At 36.1% G+C, this 16782-nt stretch overlaps 1 protein-coding gene across 1 annotated transcript; it reads left to right on the top strand.

Annotated features, from left to right (window-relative positions):
- The first annotated feature begins 2338 nt into the window (after window positions 1–2338).
- Window positions 2339–13446, top strand: prep (prolyl endopeptidase). Its single transcript, XM_067384414.1, has 15 exons — window positions 2339–2476; window positions 4027–4101; window positions 4200–4333; window positions 4651–4781; window positions 4874–5083; window positions 6833–6954; window positions 7030–7135; window positions 7221–7412; window positions 8475–8672; window positions 8778–8881; window positions 8967–9103; window positions 9209–9303; window positions 10174–10305; window positions 10418–10574; window positions 12102–13446. Exons 1-15 carry the CDS (start codon window positions 2435–2437, stop codon window positions 12394–12396), a joined length of 2130 nt encoding a protein of 709 aa, XP_067240515.1. The 5' UTR covers window positions 2339–2434; the 3' UTR covers window positions 12397–13446.
- The last annotated feature ends 3336 nt before the right edge of the window (window positions 13447–16782 follow it).

Here is a 16782-nt window from a genome sequence, read left to right as displayed (position 1 = left end):
ATTAACAAACGTGCAAAACCCATTTCCGCAACATAAGAATTTTTTTTTTTTGTGTCTGTGAAGTTTTAGCTGAAAATACCCCATAGATTTTTTTACTGCCTATTTTGGGGCATCATTAACTATGCACCGATTCAGTGCGCCGCCCCTTTAAATTTCTCGCTCCCTGCCCCCGAGCTCTCGACTATAATGCAGTGCATAAACAAAGATCACACAGCTAATATAACCCTCATAACCCTACACCATACTGCATGTATGCGTCGGATCATGTGAGTATAGTATTTATTTGGATGTTTACATTTGATTCTGAATGAGTTTGATAGTGCTCTGTGGCTAAAGCTAACATTACACACTGTTGGAGAGATTTATAAAGAATGAAGTTGTGTTTATGAATTATACAGACGGCAAGTGTTTAATAATGAAAATAGCGACGGCTCTTGTCTCCATGAATACAGTAAGAAACGATGGTAACTTTAACCACATTTAACAGTACATTAGCAACATGCTAACAAAACATTTAGAAAGACAATCTACAAATATCACTAAAAATATCATGATATCATGGATCATGTCAGTTATTATTGCTCCATCTGTCATTTTCTCTATTGTTCTTGCTTGCTTACCTCTGATGATTCAGCTGTGCACATATCCAGACGTAAATACTGGCTGCCCTTGAACATGAGCTGGCATATGCAAATATTGGGGGCGTATATATTAATGAGCCCGACTGTTACGTAACAGTCGGTGTTATGTTGAGATTTGCCTGTTCTTCGGAGGTCTTTTAAACAAATGAGATTTACATAAGAAGGAGGAAACAATGGAGTTTGAGACTCACTGTATGTCTTTTCCATGTACTGAACTCTTGTTATTTAACTATGCCAAGATAAATTCAATTTTTGATTCTAGGGCACCTTTAAATTCTACTGACGGCTCTAAATCTGTTGTATCTAAACTATCCAGTCAACTGATTGATTTGGATGGTGACTTGATAATGCCCTCTACGACAGTTCGAAATATTGGTGTTCTCATCGATTCCACTCTTTCATTTAATGACCAATTTGGTAAAGTGGTAAAAACAGCTTTTTTCCACCTACGTAATTTCTCTTGTATTAGTCAGCAGGATGCTGAAACTGTTATACATGCCTTTGTCACATCTCAACTACTGTTACTTACTTCTTTATGGCCTTCTAGCTAAAAATATAAAAAAAATACAATATGTTCAAAACTGATGTTTATTTGGTTCTGTTCATTAAAGGCGCAAAAAATTATTATTACTTATTCATAAGTCTGACTTAATTTCAGCTTTGTCATTTATGAATTAGCATGTCATCATTTTGACTTTTTAATCTCATAATTATGACTTAGTGTGTCACATCTCAGTTTTTTTTTCTTATGTGGCAGAGAAGGGCTTTGCAAAAGCATAATGAAAAAAATATTTACTCCAAATAATAATAAAAATGTTCTGTCATTTAAAATCTTCTGTCATTTACTCACCCTCATGAGAAGGATGAGGAGTTGGTCAACTTCAAAAAGTACATACTGTACCATAAAAGAAGCCTATATGGTTCATGTGGGTTATTTCAAGTCTTCCAAATAATTTCGATTGCGTCATGTGATAGACAGAACGTAATATACAGCTGCAGTTGCAAGTATGTGAATCACTTGCAGAATCTGTGAAAATGTGAGTCATTTTAACAAAATAAGAGAGATTATACAAAATGCATGTTTTTTTTTTTTGTTTTTTTTATTTAGTACTGTCCTGAGTAAGATATTTTACATAAAAGATGTTTACATAGTCCAAATGAAAAAAAAAGAAGAAGAAGAAGAAGAAGAAGAAGAAGAAGAAGAAGCTGAATTTATTAAAAGTTTGTGAACCACTGATTCTTAATACTGTGTGTGGTTACCTGGATGATCTACGACTGTTTTTATGTTTTGTGATGGTTGTTCATGAGTATCTTGTTTGTTCTGAGCTCTGTTCTTCAGAAAAATCCTCCAGGTCCTACAGACTTTTCAGTTTTCCAGCATTATTTGCATATTTGAACCCTTTCCAGCAGTTACTATATGATTTTGAGATCCATTTTATCACACTGAGGACAACTGAGGGACTCAAACACAACTAGTAAAAAAGCTTCAAACATTCACTGATGCTCCAGAATACGCTGAACAAAATAAACATGACTCATAAGTACATTTGTTAGCAGAACCTTCATCAAGAGTCATTATGGCTCCGGCGCATTTCTGACTCCACCAGCAGAGGCCGCTGTGGTGATTTCAGCGCTCTTTCCCTCGACGCGTTGTCTTTGTACGGATTCTTTTCCTGTTGATTCCGGACATTGTGCTGCGGCTCTCAAACACACTGAACTCCCCGACACTCGTCTCTGTTTATTTCATCATATCATTATTTCATCTGTTCATCAGCTCTGAAGATCACTGAATAATGGCTTTCCAGTATCCAAACGCGTATAGAGACGAATCAGTGGTGAGTGAGTGAATAACAGAGAGAAAGTACATCAATGAATAGATGGAAGGATGAATGAATGAGAACAGAGGGATAAAAGAATGAATGGATACATAAATAAATAAATAAATGATAAATATATGAATTGATGACTGAAATAACAAATCAAAGCATGAGAGACTATACATTAATGGAATAATAAAGTTTAATGTTAATAATTGCTTTAATGAATAATGGATGAAGGATAGATCAATATTCATATATGTAATAGATTAGTTAGTAATCACGGCTGGGTAGGTTACTTTTAAAATGTATTTCACTACAGATTACGAAATACATGCTTTAAAAAGTAATTTGTAACGTATTTTGTTAGATTACCCAAGTTTTGTAACTTAATCTAAATACTTTGGAATACTAATAAATATGTAACATAAAAACAAGGCATTTGCAAGTTTTTATCTCACAATTCTGACTTTTTTCTCAGAATTATGTGATATAAAGTTGCAAAATCACAATTATGAGATATAAACTCACAATATTGAGACAATTGAGAATTTTGAGAAAAAAGTCAGAATTGTGAGATAAAATTAGCTGTGGTTATATTAGCTGTGTGAACTTTATGCACTGCATTATAGTCGAGAGCTCGGGGGCAGGGAGCGCAAGATTTAAAGGGGAAGCAGCCTGAATCGGTGCATAGTTAATGATGCCCCAAAATAGGCAGTTAAAAAAATTTATTAAAAAAATCTATGGGGTATTTTAAGCTGAAACTTCACAGACACAAAAACATTTTTTCTTATGTGGCGGAAATGGGTTTTGCATGTTTGTTTAATTTATTTATTTATAGGGGTGTTGTAAAAGCCATACAGTATTTGTATACTTAAAATTGTAATTGTGAGAAATAAGTCAGAATTTCAAGTTTTTAATCACGCAATTCTGACTTTATAACTTGCAATTGTGAGTTTATCTCACAATTTTGAGAAAAAAAAAAGTCAGAATTGTGATTAAAAACTTGCAATTCTGACTTATTTCTCACAATTGTGAGAAAGGGGTAAGAAACTTTTAAGCAGAACTATAGCTTAGGATGCATTTGCAGACTGTCAGAGTTGGAGAATCACCATTTGCTGTTTACATTAATTGCCTGCCAAAGTTTAAATGACATTAAAATTCAAAGGAATCTAAAATACTTTTCAGATGTAACTGTAATTTGATTACTACCCATTTAAAATATAACTGTAATGAAATACAGTTAATCAAATTTTGTATTTTTAATACGTAACTAAGATACATGTATTTCGTTACTCCCCAACCCCGATAGTAATATATGTAAAGATAGATAAAATACAGGATTGATAATAGATGGGTGAATAAATTAATACAAGAATGAATGGCTGGGATTATAAACACATCCGTGAATGAAGGAAAATAGAAGGATGATTGAGTAAATGAACTTATGAGAGACTGATTAAAGGTGAGAATGAATGAATTGGGGTCCTGGTTGTTTACTTGAAGATATCTTGTGACCATGTTGCCATGGTGACCTCACTGCTCATGTGATGCATGTGTGTTGTCAGGTGGACGACTATCATGGCTGTAAAATTCCTGACCCGTACATCTGGCTGGAGGATCCCGACAGTGAAAAAACACAGGTGATCTCCACACAACACCTGTCCACTCTCCTCATGAACATCTGACGTATGACTCTGAGATGTGACTCTTAATGTATGTCGCTTTATGCATCTGCCAGGCCTTTGTGAACGCTCAGAATCAGCTGACCCTGCCGTTCCTGGAGCAGTGTGAGGTCAGAGACGTCTTTAAGGATCGCATGACTGAACTCTACGACTACCCCAAATACAGCTGCCCCTTCAAACGCGGGAACAGGTGAGGTGTTGAGCAGAAAATTGACATATTAGAATGATTTCTGAAGGATCATGTGACTCTGAAGACCGGAGTAATGATGCTGAAAATTCAGCTTTGATCACAGGAATAAATTACATTTTATTATATATTCAAACAGTTTTTTTTATTGTAATAATATTTCACAATATTGCTGATTTTACTGTATTTTTGATCAAATAAATGCTGACCTGGTGAGCAGAAGAGACTTTTCAAAAACATTAACACATCTTACTGATTCAAACTTTTATGTGTGTTTTTGGAAGCACTAACAAACCTTTTTTCCCCCCCTCGTCCTTTAGGTATTTTCACTTTTACAACACGGGTCTGCAGAACCAGAGTGTTTTGTACATGCAGGAGAACCTTGATGCAGAACCCAGCGTGTTTCTGGACCCAAACACCTTCTCCGAGGACGGGACGGTCGCTTTACGAGGTGCTGGATGTGCCTGTGTTTGTTTCATGAAGCATGTGACGTCTGTTTCTGCAGTGTGTGGATGTCAGCTAACGCCTGCAGCTTATTGGCAGGTTACGCATTCTCCGAAGATGGCGAGTACCTGGCGTACGGTACCAGCGCGAGTGGATCGGACTGGGTCGAGATCCGGTTTTTGCGTGTGGACGGCGCGGTACTTCTGGAGGATCAACTGGAGAGGGTCAAATTCACTTGCATGTCCTGGACTCACGATGGAAAGGGACTCTTCTACAACTCTTACCCCGAGCAGGAGGGCAAGAGTGACGGTAAAGACACACAAACACGCGTGATGCACAAATTCATACATGCAGGTGTAAGAGACATGCTATTTTAGTATTATTATATACTAAATTAGTATTTATTATTATTTTGCATTAGCATTTATTTTTATATTTTAGTTTTTATTTTAATTTTAGTTCAAGTTTTTGTAATTTTGTGCTTTTGTCATTTAGCTTGCACTTATTTTTATTTTAGTTTTAGTCATTTTAGTACTTTCGTTCATCTTCAGAACACAAATTAAATTTTTTTTAAATGAAATCTGAGAGCTTTCTGTCCCTCCATTGACAGTCTACGCAACTACCACTTTCAAGCCCCAGAAAGGTAGTAAAGACATCATTAAAGGGGCTCTATGTAAGATTTTCACTTTAATAAAGCATTAAAATACCCTAATATGTTTGCAGATATTTAGGAAACATGCTAAGTTCACCTACTTGTTTCTCAGAAAAACAATGCTACAGCCAGACATTCTACTTTGAAATGTGTGTTCCGTGTCGGAATGTCTGTCTTTGTTTTGGTCTGTGCGAAACCGTCTGCTGCCAGTTTATCCAATAGTATTTTGACATCACAGGTTGCCAGTTGGCGGAAAACGCCACGTATTGCAGCCATGGAAACCAGCAAACAAACTGGGTGAGAGAATCGCAGATTCTACCTGACCTAAAAAGCCTCTGAATCCATCTAAATATCTCTATGAACAACAGCATATTAAAACACAGATAAATCAACTTACAGTGTGTAAGTCTCCTCAGCTTTCATTGTCAATTGCGTTTCCTCTTGTTGCGCATCCTCAAGCTGGCAACCCGCATCTTTGAAGGAGGGGGTGAACAATATTTTGAATTTGGACTGCAGTACCCATTTCGACCACTGGGTGTCATTCCTACATACCGCACCTTTTAAAGTAATCATTGTGATTATTATTTTGTAAAGAAATTGATAAATTGTGTTTTATTGCGCAAACAAAGCACTCGCGTCACTTCATAATATTGAGGTTAAGCCACTGGAGTCACATGGATTACTTCTTTAATGATGTCTTTCCTAACTTTCTGGGGCTTGAAAGTGGTAGTTGTGTAGGCTGTCAATGGAGGGACAGAAAGCTCCCAGATTTCATCAAAAATATCTTAGTTGACCCTTCGCAAAGACCTGCCCTCCTTAGTTACAGTTGCTTTGACCGACAAGCCATGCCGCTGTCACGACACACAGAGTGAAAAATACATCACGGAGCAAAGAGGACACTGACAACACATCGACAGACAAGACAAAGCAGGATACTTATGATATTAAACAAAGTCCCAGCTTTCAAACTGTGTAGTTTTTTTTAAGAAATTCGAACAATAAAAAACATTTTGTGGCTCTTTAATGTGTCGTGACAGATCGCTGTAGTGCCTCAGATCAAACAGCTCGTGAACTGATCATCTCTTCCTACATTTATAGCATCAAATAAACATGAATGAACATGAGAAGAAATGTTGTTTCAAATGTGGAAAGATGTAAATACACACCATCTTCAAACATCAAGTCCACCGAGGTTAATCTTCTTACTCCTGACTGCTTTGTCGGACAAAATGGCGATTGGTTAGATCACTTGTCAGTCAAACTCCCGGCGAAGGGTCAATTTGGGTTCCAAAGATGAACGAAGGTCTTACTCAACCTCATGTCGCTTTAAACCCGTAAGTAATGAAAGAATTTTAATTTTTGGGTGAACTAAACACTTAATCAAACTTTGTCTGTCTGTTTCTCAGGGACTGAGACGTCCACTAACCTGCACCAGAAGTTGTACTATCACGTGTTGGGAACCCCTCAGTCTCAGGACGTCCTGTGTGCCGAATTTCCCGATCAGCCAAAATGGATGAGCGGTGCTGAGGTAACAAACACACAAAGGCAGTACTTCATTTCTGATCGTGTTTGAGGTGAATAATGTATGCCTGTGTGTTTTCAGGTGTCTGATGACGGCCATTATGTGCTGTTGTCCATCCGAGAGGGCTGTGACCCCGTCAACAGACTGTGGTATTGTGACCTGAGCGACGTGCCGCAGGGAATCACTGGTACAGATGCACAGAAACGTTATTATTCAGACAAAAATACTTCTTTTCTTCTGCCAGTGTCTTATTCCTCTCTTAATGATGGTAGGTTTGTTGCCATGGGTGAAGCTGATCGATAACTTTGATGCGGAGTATGAATACGTCACAAATGAAGGAACCGTTTTCACTTTTAAAACCAACCTGGACGCTCCTCAATATCGACTCATCAATATCGACTTCGCCCAACCATCCGTCAGCCAGTGGAAAGAGCTCATTCCCCAACATGACAAAGACGTCATCGGTGAGCGGAGATGCTGTTTTTTGAAATCAAAACTTGAAATTCACTATATTTACTACCTTAATAAATGTCACAGGACTTATTGTGCCCAATTCATCTGCATGCATAACTAGGGATGCAAAGGGGCAGAAAATTTCCAGAATTTCCTGAAACTTTCCAGGATTTTTGGAAAGTTTTTCTGGAAATGTATTTACTTTCTCCCTCTGAAACAATTTTTCTAACCCACTTTTAACAGTCCAATCAAAAATATTGAAAAAAATGTCCTGTCGTATTTTTTTTTTCTCACTGAATATTCTGTTACAGATATTTTGTCATATTATGGAATTGAAATGTATTGCTAATGCACACATACACACACACACACACACACACACACATATATATATATATATATATAGATATATATATATATATATATATATATATATATATAATTTTTTTCCATTAATATCTTTATTAATTAATATAATTTATATATAGAGTAATTTATTATTCAATATTATTTTATGTGATTATGTGTATTTTATTTTTATTTTTAGATTTATTTTTAATTAAATTAAATATATATTAAATATATATATAATTTTTTTTCCATTAATATCTTTATTAATTAATATATATAATTTATATATAGAGCAATTTATTATTCAATATTATTTTATGTGATTATGTGTATTTTATTTTAATTTTTTAGATTTATTTTTAATTTAATTAAATTTATATATATAGATATATATAATTTTTTTCCATTAATATCTTTATTAATTAATATATATAATTTATATATAGAGTAATTTATTATTCAATATTATTTTATGGGATTGTGTATTTTATTTTTATTTTTTATATATATAGTATATATATAAAAATATATATTATATAATAATATATATTAGTATAAATTATGATTTATTATTTTTTTTTATATATTATTGTGTAAATTAAATGTATTTTTAATTAATTTTTATTAATTATATGAAATGTTAATTTTAAATATTATTTTGTCAGTTGTTTATGACGATAATGATAATTAAAACATAATTTCTCTTTATCTCTCTCTTTCAGTGTTTGCTACCTGTACATACTCCAGCTTCCTGTTTGTGTGTTTCCTCCATGACGTGAAGAACGTCTTGAAGATGTTCCATCTGTCTTCGGGGGAAGAGATACGCACGTTTCCACTGGACGTAGGCTCAATCGTGGGCTTCACTGGGAGGAAGAAAGACTCCGAGATCTTTTACAGCTTCACCTCATTTTTGTCTCCAGGTCCGTCAAGATTCAGAAGCTTCTAACCTTAATAACTCATTAATAACAATCAGGTAATGTTGTAACAGGTGTGTATTGAGTGACGTGTGCTGTGCTTTCCTGCAGCGATCATCTATCATTGTGATCTGACTAAAGAGCCGCTGCAGCCACACACCTTCAGAGAGGTCACGGTGAAGGGCTTCAGTCCTGCGGACTACCAGACCACTCAGGTACAGCAGCACGCTTGTTCATCTGTCTCTCTGTCTGTCTGTGGTTTGATCACCTTTGCTTTATGTCTGTGTGTGTTTCTTACAGGTGTTTTATCCCAGTAAAGATGGCACCCAAATCCCAATGTTTATTGTCCATAAGAAAGGAATCAAACTGGATGGTTCCCATCCTGCCTTCCTATACGGATACGGAGGTTTCAATATTTCCATCACACCCAGCTACAGGTACAATACAAACCAAACACAAAAAAATATAGCCAATCACACACTTCACACATGCATCCCCCTCCTGTTCCTATAAACGTCTGTCTCTCACCGTTTATTTGTCAGCGTTTCACGGCTGATATTCGTCAGGCATCTGGGAGGAGTTTTAGCTGTGGCCAACATCCGAGGAGGTGGAGAATATGGAGAGACGTGGCATAAAGGCATGTGACTGTAATGCTGCAGTTAATCATGGACTGATCTGTGCATATGTTCTGAATAGATAACTGGAAAATTGCACACTATGCATTATATATTGCCTACTATTTAAAATAATTGTACACTACCATTGAAACGTTTGGGGTCAGTAAGATCTTTGGTAGGGTCCAATTCTCACTATTAACTATTTATTAGCTTGCATATTACTAGGATATTGGCTGTTTATTAGTACTTATAAAGCACATATTAATGCCTTATTCTGCATGACCATATTCTACATCCCTTAATCCTACCAAATACCTAAACTTAACAACTACCTTACTAACTATTAATAAGCAGTAATTAGGAGTTAATAGAGGCAAAAGTGAAAATTGGACCCTAATCTAAAGCGTGACCAGATTTTTTTTTATTTTGAAAGAAATTATTAGTTATAATCAGCAAGGGTGCACTTAATTAATCAAACATGGTGACATTTATAATGCTACAAAAGATTTTTAATACAAATATATCCGTTTCCACAAAAATATTAATTGTTTTCAACATTTATAATAAGAAATGTTTCTTATTAGAATGATTTCTGAAGGATCATGTGACACTGAAGACTGGAGTAATGATGCTGAAAATTCAGCTTTGATCACAGGAATAAATTACATTTTAAAATATATTCAAACAGAAAACAGATATATTAAATTGTAATAATATTTCACAATATTACTGTTTTTACTGTATTTTTGAGCAAATAAAAGCAGCCTTGGTGAGCAGAAGAGACCTATCGACCCCAAACTTTTGTAGAAATAGTGTGTACTATAACTCAGCCAGGTGATCTTTAACATTTTGTTGCATTTGAATGAAAAGTCTCTTTTCTCTTTGTGCAGCGGGGATGCTGGCCAATAAGCAGAACTGTTTCACTGACTTTCAGTGTGCAGCTGAGTATCTGATAAAGGAGGGTTACACTTCCTCCAGCAAACTCACCATCAATGGAGGCTCCAACGGGGGGCTGCTCGTGGGTACGACACACACACACACACACACACACACACACACACACACAAACTCACACACTCAGACGCACATGCTTGAATTCTCCTGGTACTGAGTTGTGACTCCTCTCTCCTGCAGCGGCGTGTGTGAATCAGAGGCCTGATCTGTTCGGCTGTGCTGTGGCTCAGGTCGGCGTCATGGACATGTTAAAGTTTCATAAGTTCACCATCGGACACGCATGGACCACTGATTTCGGCTGCTCTGAAATCAAAGAGCAATTTGATTGGTTAATCAAGTGAGTTTACTTTCACTCAATCCATTGATGCACAGAAACATTTAATTCTTCTACAGTATTTAAAAGCAGCAGAGGCAGTGACACATCTGAGACATATAAATACATGTCAATTAAATTTACAGTTTGGATATAAACACTCATGTCTACATTAATGATCATAATAGAGTAAATCACCTTCTGAAAGTAACTTGAAGGTGCTAAAGAGGATCTTTTTGTCGACTGAGAAACCAAAGACTGTTAGTGAGTTTTTGAAATGAGCGCATGCGTAAGAACGACCCCCCTCCTTCACAGCTAATTTTGAGGGAACGCCTCTTAAAACTTGTGCACAAGTACTGGAACACGAGTGTTTACCACCGGCATTCGCTGTGTCGTGTAAGTGGATTCATTATGTTGGACTCAACGCAGGTAACTCTGTTATAGTATAATCTGCAGTTGTTACTCCTGTCTCCTGACAATAACATTGCATGCAGCGCCTGTGGAGTGTGGAAAGTTACTGGAGCGCGCAGCTGCGCACATCTTGCACGTCTCGCACAAGGAACGTCACGGCAGTGATTGACATGCCAGAGGGCCAATCATTTACGCGATGATCGCATAAATGATTGGCTGATGTTTTTAAGGCCCTACCTCGTGCACAGATGATGTATATTAATATTATTCCTTTCAGTGCACCTAATAAATAGTCTTTTATCAGTTAGTAAAGACAGTTTCAAGAAATATTGCAAAAATGTATAAAACAAAACATCCTCTTTAGCACCTTTATCGCTTCAAATGAAGATTGTATCAGATATATTGTTACACCAGTAGACTGTTAAAAAATTTATTTGTCATTGAATCATTCATTCAAGAGATTCGTTCAAAAATGCTGATTCATCCAGTAATGAAACAAGTGATGTCTTAATGAGTGAGTCATTGAATCATTCATTCAACTGATTAAAAAAATCAATAAAAAAAATATCTAATTAAATATTTTTTAAAACGGACTGCAGCGATTAACAATTTGTCATGTTGTTTTGTTTAGTTGTCTATACATATATATATATATATATATATATATATATATAAAATATAAAATTATATATAATATATAAAATTACTATTTAAAAAAATAAATAAATAAATAAAAATATATATTTATTATTTTTTTTTTTTAAATAGTAATTTTAAAATTATATATATATATATATATATATATATATATATATATATATATATAATATAATTTTAAAATTGTAATTTACTAATTTTACGTACTTTATTAATGTTTTTACACTACATTTGTGCAGTTTTGGGGGGATTTATGGAATGTTTTAAATTTATATAAATAATTTAATACATATTTTTATATAGTCCCCCCAAACAAAAATAACCATTTATGTAAAATTAACTTTAAAAAAGACCCACATTACTAATTTTCATTCAATGAGATAACATGGACAATTTGCCATGGTTTAGTGTTAAGATTTCTTCCATATTTTGGAAAATATAGTTTTAAAGAGCTGATCCTGATTCAATGTTCTGATCCTGCAGGTATTCTCCTCTTCACAATATCCGTGTTCCAGAAGGTGACGGTGTTCAGTACCCCGCCGTACTGTTGTTGACAGGTGACCACGATGACCGCGTGGTGCCGCTGCACTCATTAAAGTATATCGCCACCCTGCAGAATGTGATTGGTCACTGGCCCGGCCAGTCAAACCCTCTCTTTATCTATGTGGACACAAAGTCAGGCCACGGTGCAGGAAAACCCACCAGTAAAGTAATTCAGGAGGTGGCAGACACGTACGCCTTCATCGCTCGCTGCCTGAACCTCAGCTGGCTCGAATGAAACGTTACGAGGCTCTTAACCTCCTCTAAGCTGTTCCTCTACTCCTGCAGGTTTATTCTTCTTACAGTCCGATTTAATTCTTGCCTGTTTGCGCTCCTGTTCACTGAAATGCTCACTTTTCTTGGTTTCTGTCTTTCTCACTCCACAGTTTCATTATTTGATGTTACTTTCTACTAGAAACGCTAAAATCATTTCAAACAGGAAGTGTTGGCTGAATGCTCTAACCTGAAATGCATTCATGACTGATTTCATATCAGTTCACCATGTGTCACGGCTGTGTACGGGATACACTGGGCTCTTGTGCTTAGGAAATATTATAATTACTGAGGTCACGGGGTGAAGTGTCATAACCTCTCAAGCACTTTACTAAAACTGTATTTATTTGATGATGGAAAGGCATGAACAGTTACAGTTTATGGATCACTGCATCACTTCAGTGTACAGCATCCATAAAGAAATCATTTTGCAAGTGAATCTCATGAAAACATGTTCAGATCACATTTTGCCTCCAAAAACTAAAAGAAATAATTGTAAATTATGCGTAAAGAAAATGAAGCCTTTTTTTTTTTTTTTTTTTTTTTTGATTTTTATTCTTTTTTACACTCATTTTTAATGGAAGTTAAGCACATATAATCTTGGGGTTGAGTTTAATGATTTTATTTTTCACTGTAATCTGTCTGGACATGTTTCCCATTAATTCTCATTACTCAATATGAGAATATAATACATATTTTCAGTCAGCTTTAATGATATAAATGTGTATACAAATACTTTGTAATGTTACTGTAATGACAATGAGTATTTGCATACAGCGTTGAGAATTGGAGAGGATGTAATGAAAATGTCACATTATTTCTTTTGATTGGAGTTGAAATATAACCTGAGCATGTTCTTAACATGAGATTCACCCTTACAGTGTTTGTGAGAATGTGTTCATTTGTGTGAATGAGCTATATCTCAACAGAAATCCGTTTCTACCTCCACATTTATGCAGATGGTTTTAACTTTAAAGGGAAAAGCAAACAAAATAACCGAGTACAATAAAACCCATTTGAACATGAATAGTGTGTGTGTTCAGTAAGATCAGAACATGGCTGTTTTGGTTTGTGTTCTATTAGATTATTTCACTTCACCAGGCAGAATCAGCATTTCATATACCTTTTTAAAGACTATATGGAAATTATTAAACTCGTCTATGTGGATTCTAATATATACACTCATATACAATCAAATAGTGTTATTCACAGTATCTGTGTGAATTGAATTTCTGCAGTGTCTCACTGTCTTCCTCTGCTGGCTGGTGGCAGGATTACATGCCCACATCCCATCATACAAAACTAAAGCAAGTTCAGCATTATGTCATATCACTATATGGCTATTTTAGGGTCATTATAATGATGTGTAATGATATTTGACTTTGAGCTTGTCTATTACACACAGACACAAACACGCATATATATTAGGTTTTACATACCAGGACATAAACAAAAAAATTATCTGGTCTTAGTAGGTTTTAAAATTAGGTAAATACAACCTCAGATAAACAACAACACATGATATATTACACTGTCATTATTTATTTAACAAAAATAAAGCCAGAATGGAGAAGCTATGTGTGACAAACTAAGCACACCCTATGATTTAAACCCGAATTTCGGGAATGTTGGGACTTTTTTAAAATTTGAATAAAATAAAAACTAAAAGACTTTCAAATCTGTGAAAGAGTGTGTAAAAAGATTGGGGAATACTTTTAAAACAATGTTCCTCAATGTCAAATTGCAAAGGCTTTGCAAATCTCATCATCTACACTGCATAACATCAGGGCCGGATTGGGACTCATTTTCAGCCCTGGAGTTTCATGCCTTAGAACGGCCCACTTTAATTCACGACTATATTAAAATAATGTAATTAAAACCTCAGTATATAAGTCTGCAATCTTCTCTACAGCCTTGTTTTTCAAAAATATCTTCAAATACCCATAATAGTACAAATGACAGTACAAGAAATAATTGATAGAGTTATTTTTATAGTTATAATAATGATTTTATAATGTGAACCACTGATTAATTCTCTAGCCATCTAGTGGCTGTAGTTAAAAATTCATGTTATTTTAATTTTAATTTAAGTGTTTGCTTTCCAGTAGATGGCAGCAATAGTCCACTAAACCCAGGCACATTTTTCATATCCATCACTATGAATGAAATTTAGAAATGTAGATCTTTATTAAAGTGGATTTAACATAAAATTGTGCTATTTTATATAAATGTATATACTTAAATTACTACAAATTGAGGCAAATAAATAACACAAAATACCATAAATCCTACAAAACTGCACAACTTTACAGTAAAATATTAAATTAGGCTATTATGTTTGTTTAAAAAAAGTTACAAAATCACATTTTACTGTCTGGTTATGTAAGCTAGTTGTACAGAAAAATGAATACTGTTGGCCAATGTGTAATAGCATATCAAGCAACATAAGAAATAGGCCCTATATTTTAATATTTGCCTACTATTATTACGATATGAGTAAGCTGCATACATGCCTTTATCTTTTGCATGTTTCCCCCGATGAACCCGATCGCACATTCACTTGTTTGTTTTTTCTTACGCGGGTGCCCCGTGCCGCCCTGGGCCGTTGCCCATGTCGTCCAGGCCTAAATCCGTCACTGACTGGTTTTAAGGAAAAAGTTAGGCTACTCAGCTTAGTACATTTGGCCACAGTTTCTAGAGCATCCATATTTCAACCTAGTGCCATGACAACACTGGCCTGGCCCTCGCGGCCAAATTAACAGACAGGCCCACTGGGAATTCTCCCGGTGCTCCCAATTAGCCAATCCGGGCCTGCATTATATCATAAAAAGATTCAGAGAATCTGGAGAAATCTCTGTCCATAAGGGAAAAGCCTGAAGACCTTTATTGAATGCCTGTGGTCTTCGGGCCCTCGGACGACACTGCATCACTCATCGGCATGATTGTGTCAATGACATTACTAAATGGGCCCAGGAATACTTCCAGAAACCGCTATCCGTAAACACAATCCGCCGTGCCATCTGCAGATGCCAACTAAAGCTCTATCATGCAAAAAGGAAGCCATGTGTGAACATGGTCCAGAAGTGCTGTTGTGTCCTGTGGGCCAAGGCTCAATTAAAATTGCACTGTTTCAAAGTGGAAAAGTGTTCTATGGTCAGACGAGTCCAAATTCAACATTCTTATCAGAAATCATGGACACCATGTCCTCCGGGCTAAAGAGTTTATGCACAGCTCTCTTAAGGTCCTGCCACAGCATTTCTATCAGGTTGAGGTCTGGACTTTGACTGGGCCACTACAACACCTTGATTATTTTCTTTTTCAGCCATTCTGTTGTAGATTTGCTGGAGTTCTTGTGATCACTGTCCTGTTGCATGACTCAATTTCAGCCAAGCTTGAGCTGTTAGACAGATGGCCTCACATTTGACTACTTTGATATACAGATGAGTTCATGGTCGACTCAATGACTGCAAGGTAGGTCCTGTTGCTGTAAAACAAGCCCAAATCCTCACCCCTCCACCAGCGGGATGGACAGTTGATACGTATAAGTTGCTTGTGCTGATATGTTGTGTTTGGTTTTCGCCACACGTGAGGCTGTGCATTATGGCCAAACATCTCCACTTTGGTCTTGTCTGTTCCAGAAGTCTTGTGGTTTGTTCAGATGCAACTTTGCAAACCTAAGCCATGCTGCCATGTTGTATTTAGAGAGGAGAGGCTGTCTCCTGGCAACCCTTCCAAACAAGCCATACTTGTCTCGCCATTTCTAATTGTACCGTCATGTACTGCAACATTTAACATGTTAGGCTTGTAGAGTCTGAGATGAAGCTCTTGGGTTTTTTGCAATTTTTCTGAGCATGACACGGTCTGACCTTGGGGTGAATTTGCTGGGATGTCCACTTCTGGGAAGATTGGCAACTGTCCTGACTGTTTTCCACTTGTGAATAATCTTCCTTACTGTAAATGATGGACTTCAAATGGTTGGAAATGGCCTTGTAACCCTTCCTAGATTAAATGGCAGCAACTATTGCTTCTCTAAGATCATTGCTGATGTCTTTCCTCTTTGGCATTGTGTTAACACACACCTGAAGGCTCCAGACCAGAAAACTGCCAAAACTTCTGCTTTTATAGATTTGGTCATGCTTGATGATGATCAATTAATCATTTGATTAGCAGCGCCTGACTGCTACTTACCCTCTTCTTATGGAAGCAGTAAGGGTGTGTTTAGTTTGTCACATGGCTTCTCCATTTTGGTCTAGTTTTGTTAAGTAAACCATGACATGGTGTAGTATGTCATGATTTGTTGTTCATCTGAGGTTGTATTTACCTCATTTTAAGACCTGCCAAAGACCAGATG

This window comes from Chanodichthys erythropterus, chromosome 4 (genome assembly GCF_024489055.1).
Source record: "Chanodichthys erythropterus isolate Z2021 chromosome 4, ASM2448905v1, whole genome shotgun sequence".
Classification (NCBI taxonomy): Eukaryota; Metazoa; Chordata; class Actinopteri; order Cypriniformes; family Xenocyprididae; genus Chanodichthys; species Chanodichthys erythropterus.
This window is presented reverse-complemented; position numbering and strand designations above follow the sequence as displayed.